General features: G+C 44.3%; 1 protein-coding gene across 7 annotated transcripts in view; it reads right to left on the reverse strand.

The window, feature by feature from the left end:
• The window catches only part of DIP2 (disco-interacting protein 2), a 191,275-nt gene that overhangs the window by 11,342 nt on the left and 167,769 nt on the right, over positions 1-12,164 (reverse strand). For all 7 annotated transcript variants that reach the window (XM_089578587.1, XM_089578589.1, XM_089578592.1 and 4 more), the window contains 4 exons: positions 9,446-9,576; positions 7,529-7,620; positions 5,534-5,610; positions 2,512-2,682 (listed from right to left, as the gene is read on the reverse strand). In XM_089578587.1, coding sequence (XP_089434713.1) covers positions 2,512-2,682; positions 5,534-5,610; positions 7,529-7,620; positions 9,446-9,576 — 471 coding nt within the window. The remainder of the gene's footprint in view (positions 1-2,511; positions 2,683-5,533; positions 5,611-7,528; positions 7,621-9,445; positions 9,577-12,164) is intronic.

Here is a 12,164-nt window from a genome sequence, read left to right on the forward strand (position 1 = left end):
TTGCATAATGAATGCTTGCACATAATGAACACACCCACTATTTTCGTTTTAAAAATATAAAGTTTCGCTATAATGAATACAATATTTCCTCGCGTAATTTGCACATTTTTTTTCTTTAAATTGAGACTTCAAAAAAGGGGTGCGCAATATGCTAAGAATTTCTGAAAGCGGCCTAAAAAACTGCTACACATGCTACCTACACATACTAAACACATGCTACCTGCCTGTGTTGCCCCATGAAACGGACTCTTCGATTTGCCTCGCCAGCACTCTCCGCCGTCCCTTCTCCCTACGCGAGAGTTACCAGCCCCGAAATCCAGCGAGCAACCACGTGGCGGCAATAGGCGTGCACTACTCGTGTTGTTTCTTTTAATGCCGCTACTTAACACTAGCAAAGCTGAAGAACTTGAGGTACATGAGAAGCCTCAACCTTTGATGGAGCGCCAGCAATGAAGGCCTTGCGCAGCTGCTTCGTCAATGTGCGAAACCTGAAGATAGCAGGGCAACAGCTACGAGCTTTTATGTTCTGGAGAGGTTGTGAATGTCTTCTTTCCACACTCCCCTACCCTGGAGCCCCCATATGGAGGTCTGGCTGCATGTACTGTTACACTTTCCTTTCGTGGATGGCACAACATGGTCAGCATGTCTCCCACGTGCAGCTGTACGCTGGCAGCCGCTTTGAAAGCAGGACGCTCGCTGTCAGCCCCTGTGGCTCTTTACCAAGTTGGTTGTCATTAAGAAGTCATGCTTTCATCGACGTCCCTTTCCCAAGGGCGTTTTATGGCTTTGGTTACCACTTTTTCGCCATTTCCTGCATTATTCCTTTCCTTCTGAAGTCTAGCTGTGGCATTTGCACACCATTTTGTTTTCTTTACAACTCAGGTGCGGCAGCAGAGAAAGCGTGCGACAACAGTTTTTTGTGCTGACCTTGGACACTTCCTGTCTACAAACACTATTGCGTCTTGCCCAGGAACCTGCGCCCTTAGAGCTAGCACTCTAAAATAATATGCAGCAGAGTTTTTGTCAGAACCTGTTCTGACTATGCAAAAAACAGCGCGAACAAACGGGGACCAGCTGAGCTTATCACTTTGGGTTGCAATAAAATAATTAAAAAGCTTAAATCGCCGGCATTGCTTCCATCTTCACAGAAAGAACAGAAACGAAAAAAGTTAGTAGTCCTTCCCTATGTACATCGCCTTTCTCATGGTCTTAAAAATGTGGCCCATAGGTATGGAGTTGATGTGGTTTTTTCGGCCCCTAATAAGCTCAATAAAATTTGTTCAGCGGCAGAAAATAAGTCCCGCAATCCCAAGAAATCTGTAGCATCTTGTGGTGTTAAGCACGATAAAAGATTTGTGCCGTGCTCCAAAGGAGTAGTTTATAAAATCCCCCTTTCCTGTGGTCAGATATACATTGGGCAAACGGGACGTTGTATTAACACACGACTTGGAGAACATCTTAATTCATTAGAATCTAATCACTCCACTAATCTAGTTGATCACTGCCGAGAGTGTCAATCCTGTTTTCCATCCTTGCATTGTACTGACATTTTGTACAAACACCCCGACCAGTTGACCAGGGAAATCATCAAGGCGTATAATATGGCAAAGAAAGCAAGACTGTGTGTCAGCAAACCATCCCTGCTCCTGCGTGACTGTGAGGTTGCATATCTGGATATCACTTGGTAGCACATGCGTTCTGGTTTTGGTGTTTTTTGTTTTCCGTTTCCTTTTTTAAGCAAGTTTTCTGTGATTAAACTTTAGTTGAGAGTCAGCACTTGTTCCTGTGTATTCTTCCTTTCATCCCCGTTTGTTCTCGCTGTTTTTTGCATAATGTATCACCAACTCGCCCGCTTAGCTATCCTGTTCTGACGATAGCTTGAAGGGCAGGAATATGTTGAGCAGGGGCAATGCAATGTCTGAGAACGGACAGATTGAACACAACAATTGGCACATGTGTCACTCTTATAAGAAGTTCTCAGGCCATCAGATCTCGGGCTCTGAAGAATGCATGCTGTTTCCTGTGCCTGTATGATCCCTTCCTCCCCCATCAGTCTTTGTGGCACACTGAGCCTCATTTCAGCCGAACACACGTCACGGATGGCTGCCACAGCAAGCAAATGCAGCACATCACAGCCCTAATCCAGCATTTACTGATTTCGCTGCATGAGAAGGAAAAAGAAAACATACGGCGTGTCACTTGGCAGAGCACTGCACCCCGCCATTGTATACATGCAGCTTTTAGTGGCGAACTGTGTGGTAGGAACGAAGTGTTCCAAGAAAAATGGCCTTGGCAGTAGTAGGAAGAAACTTTTAAATTCAACCCTGTTGACACCAAATGCTTTGATATGAAGGCTTTTGGATCTACGCCATGCCCTTGCTTTAACAAAAAAGGTAGGTGAAATGTGAAGTACAACCACATATAATATTAAACAAAAGCACTAATACACACAAAAAAAGTGCAAGAAACAACCAGAAAGGCAAGATGTCAGGAAGGTCTGGTAAGTCTTACCTGAAGACAGATGGCGACATTAACCCGGCAACCGAAGCTGGTGCTCACAGCTCGAGGAGACAGTCCAAGTCCAGAGAACAACTTTGAGAACGAGGTGGTGAGAGCTATCCTTGGGCGCTCTTCCGCAACAACCACACAGGTTCGAACACAGCTCAGGTTCACGTTACGCTGCTGTAAGAAACACGGCCCACAAGTTATAGCTTCACCAAAGGTAAACAGAAAACTCTGAACTATTCATCTTTAACACAACGAGTTGTATCATATATAAGTGCTCCTTAATCTTACATTCCCTTTTTTCTCAAAACATTAGCAAATCCATGTGGTTGCTAATGTACAGTGGTGCAAACATTCTAACAAGAGGCTATAGCTAGCTGCTGCTACACCCTGTATTTTGGTAGCAGCATTTTTGAAGTTGTTAAAAATATTTCAAATGCAGCTGCAAAGGGCCCCTGAAACAGTGCTCCTCCAACATGGATAGCTAATGTTGGGAAGAAAGCGCTACTCGCTTGGTCGATCTTGTAGTGAATTTGCTGTAGTACTACAACGAGTGCGGATGAGGTTTGAAAAATCGGGGAATTAGCTGCTACAAGTCCGAATTTTCAGTTGTTACACATTGCCTCAGTTGAATGTGCAACTGTGCTGCAAAAATGTAAAAAAAAAAAAACAAGTATGCCCACAAGTTCAATGTCCAAAAATCAACTCAGTGACTGTAGTAGAGCGGGAAATTATTGGGCTACACCAGAAGTTTTCCTAACTATACCAGAAGTATAGAATAAAGTCAGCACCTAAACACTATTTATTCCCGTTATCAAAATGCAAAAACTATTGAAAAATCTTTTGGGCTAGAAAAGAAAAAAAAAATCTAGAAATAATTGTTCACACTGCACATTTATGCAAACGTTTAATTTGCTCTGCTCATCAAAGGAAAGCTACACAGGTTGTTAATGAAGCATAATGCTTGTTGTTGTGTTCGGTTTTATGGTGCCAAAGCAGCTATGGTTATCATGCACCAAACACAAGGTTAAAGAAGCGTAATACATAAACACAGCAAAGCTCTGATGCTATCCAAACCAACTGGCAAGGCGTGTCCAATGCCAAATTCATTTCCAGGTTGGTCTTGTTGACATTTTCAATCTTTCAACATGGTGGCCAAGCCTCCTTTTTGCAGAAAGCCTTAGAGCCCCTCTTAGAGCTATGGTCAAAAACAACTTCAGTCTCCATTGAAGCTCTGCCCACATTTAGGACCACCACACAGAATTCCTCCACGACAAAAAGTTGTCCGCTGTTAATGCTTTTCTTTTTATCTAAATAAGAAGCTAACCGCAAGATGAAACTATAAGCTGTGAAATTTTGTGTGTCAGACTTTTCCAGCTGTATCATACCATAACATCAACTGTGCTAAACAAACTCAAAATATAGTACAGTGAAACCCCGTTAATATGTAGTTGGCGGGGACGCGGGAAAAGTACGCACAATCCGGTAGTACAGCTTAACCGACTGGTACAAATTTGCCATTATTCACGATCCGAAAGAAGAAAAATTCAGGCACAGTAAATTTTCCATGAATACACGTACATATGTGCACTTTATTTGTTTGCTGCCGACCAGAAGTCGTCATTTTCAGTTGCCGCTGTGGCAGCCGTGTGGCGACAACAGCAGTCTCAAAATCGGTGAGACTGGGGGGCAAGCGTTTCCATGAGGCCCATCTCTGTGAATGCCCTCATAACCACCAATCCGCCACAGTAGCACTGAAATCTAATGTTGCCAAGTCGTTGCTGCTGTCCACATTCTCAATGCCCCCATCGCCTTGGGCTGACGCAACAGCGGCAACAAGCCTGCTGTCGACCTCGCAGAACATTTTGAAGGAGATAGCGTCTGCACCACCCTGTTACTCCCACGACCTCTGCTAGTACAGCATCACAGTAATCGGTGGGATCGCTTGCATGCCATGAATTTCACCCACGCAAAGCATTTCTGTACCGTAAGGGGGTCAAGTACTTTACGATTCGCACAGCACCACCTCGGAACAAAGGACGCCACCACAAAACGCGCGTTGACAATTCGTAACACATCCACAATACAACCATGCAACTGCTCGCTGGCGAGGTCACATAGGCAGGGTGGACGGTGATGGTTACTGTGATAGGGCTGGCGACGATATTACTCAGTGATGAGTTCGCGTGCAAGAACACAGAAGCGGCCAACGTTTTGTGGGCTCCTTATTGACAAGGACATCGCCGCACTCGCGGAACATGGCCGAAATGGCATTGAATCGCCGGCGGTAGAGTGCCGGCGGTCCGCACGTTGATAATACTTTTTGGAAAGGTGGAGAACATTTCGCATCACAGCATGGCGCCCGTCAAACTGCGACGGCAAGTGTGCATTAAGCGGTAGGCATTTCATGACCCACTTCGCCTTAAGCGGTCAGCCAATACATGGGTTTCAATGGTGGCTAAGCGAGGGAATCCTCACAACTTCGTTTTAGCTGCAACTACTTGGTAAGCAGGTACATATTAATATTAACGAGGTTTTACTGTAACTGGCAAAGAAACTGTTGTGGTTTTCACTTATGTTGTGAGCAGCATAATGAAATTAATGTAACAGGCAAAGCAGGAGTTTACTTTAAAGTCAGTGCTTTCTTTTGATACATGTAAGTTTCACCACATGCAGAGTTAATTTCCGCCACTATTTCATCCTTCCCAACACACTAGGTATTTGTCCTTGTGACCTGAGCATAATGATTAAGGGGCTGCTTAAGCCCCTTTATTTATTTACTCATTTTAGCACCACCACTGATGCTCACTTCAGAACCAACAAGATATTCAGAGAGGGAGAAAGACACAAAAAACAAACAAACAATTTTTTTAATGAGTAATCTGCTCACTGAAGTAGATGTTGTTTCCAAGTGGCACTGAAGCAAAATCTCTATTCTTCTCCACCTGGCATGTTTTTGAGCCAGTGGTCTGCTCGCAGCAAGTTACAATGCCAGGCAAGAAGAATGAAGCTTTACTTAATGACCTACCTTCAGCTGGGCAATTGATGATCCCAGACCCTTGGTACAGAGCTCCATCACTCCATAAGAACAAAAGGTGTCTCGAACTGAAAAAGAAGCAACCGTGCTTGTACTACACATTCGCCCATGATGGGAATCACATCTCATCACTATGTTCCTTGCGCTGTAGGACTGAGGAGTGTAAAAGGAGCTATGCTGTTAGCATAGCATCATGCTAGTGGAAGTGCAGTACTGTGCCCTCAGTTTTTGCTCTACATCGGTTGTGCCATAGCTTTTAACGTTTTCTGTTGGCGTGGAACTCAGGCTCATAGTGTGTTACTCGTCAGGCGAGACCATGCCTTGCAAACCTCATTAATTAGGAAGCGAGGCCTTCAGCACGCAGTTAGGTGCGCCTTACAAGTATTATTGCCATATATACTCGTGTATAATCCGCCCTTGTGTATAGCTCGAACCCTTCCACTTTCAGCTGCAAAAATTTAAAAAAAAAAAAAACTAAAACGTGCTAAGTCCCAAAAAGTGCTACAAGATGGTGCGAGTTAGTTTTTCTCACACTGCATCCATTATCACCATCGTTGCACAACACGATGTTTTGGCGGCTTTCTGTTTCCAGTTTTCATGGTACTTTGCCCAGCGCCATTCGGTCATTGTTATCATTGTTATCCTGTGCTTCGTTCAGAAGTGTGTGGACTGCTTGCAGAATCTACTGTGTTGCGTGCACCGTCGTGTGGCAGGCTGCATGCTTTTTAAAACGAACAAAAAGCAATGGGCAAGTGCAGACAGTCCTACACTGCAGGCTTCAAACTTCAAGTGGCAAAATACGTTAAGGAAAATGGTAAACGAGAGGTCGGGCGCAAGTTTGACGTCGAAGAAAAGTGTGTTCGCTGCTAGTGTATGCAAATGCAAGACTTCGCCAAAACTACCACAACCCGGAAGGCTTTCCATGTGAAACAGTGCAAGTTCCCAAAATTTGAAGAGGACCTCGTCGAGTACGTTCGCACTACTAGGAGCAACGGCTTCCCGGTGCCTACGGAAATCATCCGCATGAAAGCAATTGCTATCGCTCAGCACATGAACATTCGACCTGTGGAAAAGAAGCTGCCAGCTGAATGCGAGGGCCAAATAATGAAGTTTCATTACTCTGTTAATGCACTTCGGAGGGAGCATGAGTACAACCTCTCACAGATGGGCAATGCTGATCAAACCCCTGTCTGGTTCTATGTCCCTGAAAATTGTACGGTGGAAGCCGAACGGGCAAAAAGTAAGTGTCCCCACTACTGGCACTGAACGGCAAAGGTGCACAGTGATGCTTTGCATCACCGCTGATGGAAGGAAGCTTCCACTCTACGTTGTCTTTAAGAGATAGACTCTGCCAAGAGAGACATTCCCCCAGGGTATCATAGTCTGGGTGCAAAAAGAAAGGATTGGATATCCGACGAATTGGTCTAAACTGGCTGAAAACAATGTGGCAGAACCGACCAGGAGGCCTACAACACCCCAAAGCAGCCCTTCTTGTGCTCGACAGCTTTAGAGGGCACCCAACAGACCGAGTGAAGACTTAAATGGCAGACTGCCGAAAGGAGTTCGCCGTAATTCCTGGTGGCCTGATAAGCGTGCTGCAGCCGCTCGATGCCTGCATTAACCGGCCATTGAAGACGGAATTTCAGTGGTGTTTTAAAACATAACTTCAAAGTTTCAAGAACAACGTTTATCCATTTGGCAATGCAAATAGCAACAAATAAATAAAACCTAACAGTTAAACAGAAAAATACAGGAATAGAACAGACTGTCAAACATACTTTAAAATGGAAACCGCTAAAACCAAGTGTTCCAAAACATTTTATTTGCTCATGGTCAATACTTCAGGCATTTTTAATAGCATGAAACATTTGGACTGAATCAAATATCAAATTTCACCATTCCATAAAATATTACAGATAAAACATTTGCACAAGCCTGACTAGTATACTGAACAAGGCAGCATATGCACATATTGATAAGGCTTACCTTTGTACTGGCTCACCGTTGTCAGCCAAATTGCAGGGTTCACTTCTACCTCAGAAGGTGGGATCAGAATAGAATGATGGCCTGAGTAAACACTAGAAGGAAATAAGAGGCTTTGTAGCAGGAAGCACCTTAGACTGTACACAGCATTTCATTACCTTCCAAAATGTACAGTAAACACTTAGTTTACACACACTAACCATACGCCACCTCATTTTTCTTGAGCCAATCAACACCAATAATTTTTAAAATAGCAATTCACTGCTATATTCCTTACTTAATGCTTAGTGCACAAGCCAACAATTCAATTACTAGTAAGTAAAAAAAAAATGCAACCACTGAGATTTCAAGGGTTTTCATTAGTATGCTCAAAATGCTAGTCATAAACAGAACAGCAATATGGAAATGAGTAAATTTAATGCAAGCTGTCATTTTCTACTCTATAACATACTATACCAGTAGTAGAAGAGAGACTCTGTAGCATTTAACATAAAAAGCATCAGGGTAACATGACAAGGGCATACATAGAGGAAAACACTAAAATGTTTTTGGAGTATGTGAGCCATGGTGAGAAACAATTCAAGTTGCTTGTTAATGGGCACAAAATAAAGACTTGAAACCTTCAGGCCAGTAAAAGTAAGTTGTATTAAAGGGACAGTGAGGACAACATAATGCAATCATTGTTCACAGTTACAATTGAGTCTCCGCATCTTTCTGGACATGTTGATGTTCGTCCAGCAGCAAAAGATGCACTTATTGGAGAGAAAATTGAATTTAAATATCTTTCAGCCAGTTGATTCGAACTACTGACATCCTTACCAAACTCGACATTTAATGTTGAGTCGTGATAAAGTTGTTTCTCTCTATCTCTTTACGAAAACGGATGGATTGAACACGATTTTGAAGTGACTGGTGGTGTAGCGTAGCTTCTGGGATCTACGCCCAAAAATCGGTGTCGATACATACATTTTACTTATGAAATAAGCCAGCGACGACCACACTAGCATTTCATTTTTTGGTCTTGTCCAGCTTATAAAAGCTCTGTTTTCAGTAAAGCGCTGTTTTGCAAGGCAGGAACCGATAGATTCAGGCCAACTTACTTCTATTTGTCATCAGTGTCCCTTTAAAATAAAACCCACAGTGAAAAGGATAGTTAAGCTACATTTAGTTAAGTTAAGGATAGTTAAGTTACGTAGAGCTAAGATAAGAAGAAATCCAAAGTCGCCGCAGCATATAAGATTCCGAGAAGCACGTTAGCACCATTTTGAAGCAAAAACTGACGTTCAAGCTAAAGCAGAGAAGGGACTCGGCAAAAATGCAAGTCCCTGAGATGCTTGCAGAACACGGCTTCAGTTCAAGTGACCTACAGGTGCAATCGAAGAGCACGGATGACTTGCAAACTTTCTGCGAAGTGGCTGAAGTCTTGGAATGACGACCTGGTAGGCAAATATCACAATCTCTGCCTCTTCACAGACAACGACTACGCCCACTGCTGCAGTGCTAGTTTCAGCAACATTACACTTCGCTTCCTGCCACGAAACGCTACGTTGGTGTTTCAACACTGGACCAGGGGATAATCCGTGCAGTGAAGGTTGGCTGTAGGAAACGTCTGACTGAATGGCTCCTGCAAAACCTGAGGACTGGAAGAGACCTAAAAACTGACCTCTTAGGTGCCCCGTATATGCAGAGTGGGTCGTGGAAAGATGTCAAGAACGAAACTATACAGAACTACTTCCGACAGTATGGTCTCTACTTTCCTGGAGAAGACCAGAACAAATTTTTTCTTAGGTAAGCTCAACAAAGCTGTCTTGAGATGAATGAAATGGATCATTAGAAAATATGGCCCCAGGGTGATCATTTGTGCTAGCCCTATGTAACATGGGATGCCGCCTAGAAGCGGGTCCCAGGCAGAATGTTTACCTGTTCAGGCACCACAGGACGAAGCCAAGGCCACAGTAAGGGTCTAGGCAGAGGGCAATGTGCCGTGAAGGGTACAATTCACAGGCAAGCTTCATGCTGCGGCACAGGGAAGTTGCAGCTGCATGTGACATCTGACAAAGAGAGAGAGAGAGAAAAAAAGAAGGCTTTGGTCAGTGGACTCTGCTCCTGTGCTAGTGGCAGGAGCTGTAGCTTCATTTCTTTCCTAAAATACTGACAGTAACTACAAAGGCAGCATACATTACAAACCAGCACACCGACTGGAGTCCTGGGATAGCTGTAACTATACACTTGCAAAAAAACACAAAGTATCAAAAAATAACAGACCACATCTAATCATTCTGAAAGGGGTTCACAGAAATTTGAACTACTTTAACTATTTATTTTAAGGCTAGCTGGTGAAGATTTGTAATCAGCTGGGCTGATAAAACTGATTTCAAGATCTTTTCTACTTTTTCAAGTTACAAAACCAATACCCTTATAAATTAGTACCACTAGTAATAAACTGCTCGAGCAGAGCCCCAACAGTTCTGCCTTTATATGCTCACAAAGATCACTCCTATGCAAGATAAAAAGTACTATACTGGTAGTTTAATCTTGTGGTAACTAGAAAAAGTGATGACTGAGTGCTACTAGTTATGTATGTCTGTTAGGGTTGCATGAATATTCAAACGTTTCGAATATCGAAGCGAATAATGCGGTATATTTGATTCGGGCTTCGAATTGAATAGCAATATTTCAAAAACTCGGATATTTTCAAAGTATTCGAAGCTCGAGAATTCAGGAACATGAGCTGCTCTAAGTAGCAGGCGATGATTTTATACACACTCTACATTTCCGCTCAATTGCCACCATGGATGTCGGCACACGCCGTGCATATGGCGCAGTGGCTGCATCCACAAACTCTGTCTTCGACAGTGATATGGTTCCGCATGCCGCCGAGGAGCGCACATGATGGGACAAAGCCCAGATGCAAAAGCGAACACACCGTGAAGGAAATTGTGCTCTGCCCACCACACGGAGGTTGTGAAAGACGAAGATGAGGAAAAAGATAAGAATGCAGGACTGCCAACTAAACCGAGGCGAGCAATCCGTTGGCGTCTGCTTTCGCAGTTGCGATGTCGCCGGAAATAAACTTTGAAGCCAGCGATACCTTATGGATGACAACCTTCGATGGCTGAAATTAGATCAAAAGTTAAATGCCAGTTATTTTAGGTACCGCGCTGAGATAACCAGCACCGCAAAGCATTCTGATGCAAGTGCACAGTTTCTGCTTTGAAAAGCACTGCCATTTTCTTGCGCTCATGATCTTGATGCAGGGGTACGCCTCGCCCGCAAGTCTTTGCTACCGCTCCAGTGTTTAGATGAAAGTGCTTGTCTCAGAATACCTTAAACTTTCCTTTTTCAAGGATAGGTGCATTCTGCGCCGTTGCATAGCGGCGCATGAGCGCGGGTGAAAGCATGCTCGCATCTCCTCATGCTGGCTTATGCTGACAACGCATCTCCATTCGGAGCACCGCAACACGCACAGGGACACAGTTTGACATTACAAGGCACAGACTTCCTTTGTGTCTGCAACCACAAAGATGCACCTTCAAACTACAGGCCGTATGTAACATGTAATGATACAATCACAAGGACAGCAGTTCGAAGCCAGTGTAGATCAAAAGTGAAAAAGCGGCGTTCCACCCTGCCTCTACACTCATGTGCGGCCTGATTGACAAGCAGGATACTAAACTGCAAACGGTCCTGTAGCTTCGAATTCCAGCGCGATGCACGCCCTGGAGATTATTGGAATCGGAAGTTCGCCCTCGCGCAACCTACCACTCATCTGAGGAAGCAACCGCAAGCGCAAACGAGCCAAGTAAAAGGTGCGCAATTTGCATTTTCTTTAGCCAAACTGATTTGCATACAAATTAACGACTTTTTCTGACGCCAGGAGCCCCACGCATCCTACCGTGAATGGGCACTGGCTCAGGGCATGTGCTACCCGGTGCGCGTACAAAACTACCCAGACCTTGCAAATAGGTCTGCTCTGCGTATAGGTCGACCCCGAACTTTAGGATTGTCGTTTTTTTGAAGAAAGGTTGACCTAACCCTCTAACCACGGCGCACTGTTCAAAGAAGTGACGCAGGCCCTCACTTCACACAGTCAACTTGTTGCGGGCAGGTAGCAAGAATGGTCCCATCGCGGGACACGCTCTGACGCTGTTAGGGGTGGGAGGTGCTTCAATGACACAGTGCTTGAAACTTTGAAACTGGTATCCACGCCTGCGTTGCAGTGAAGCATGTCTTCTCCACTGCAGGCGCATGCTTCGGCTGTCCGCAAGCCGTACCAGATTGGTTTTTATGCTGACTGTACGGGGCTGGGGCGCTTTGCATATTGAGCATCCGCCTTATTAATCGGTATCGCTCTGTAGTGCCACTGCGTGGCTCTGAGGGGCCGCCGCTTCATCGGTCTTTAGGCGAAATCGGGATTGGAAATCCTCGCATAGCACCTCAGATCTTCAAATTAGCCGGGCTCATGCATGCCACCACTTTGAATTATCCAATCAAATTTACATTACAAATTACGGGACTGCAGAAATTCTTTGAATTATCCGAGTTCGAATTATGAAGGTTTTACTGCATTGTCTGTGCACTCCTCACCCATAACAACAACAACAACAGAAATTAATATGCCTGCAACATTGCTACACAG

Source organism: Amblyomma mixtum, chromosome 3 (assembly GCF_055824585.1).
Source record: "Amblyomma mixtum isolate Tamu chromosome 3, ASM5582458v1, whole genome shotgun sequence".
Taxonomy (NCBI): Eukaryota; Metazoa; Arthropoda; class Arachnida; order Ixodida; family Ixodidae; genus Amblyomma; species Amblyomma mixtum.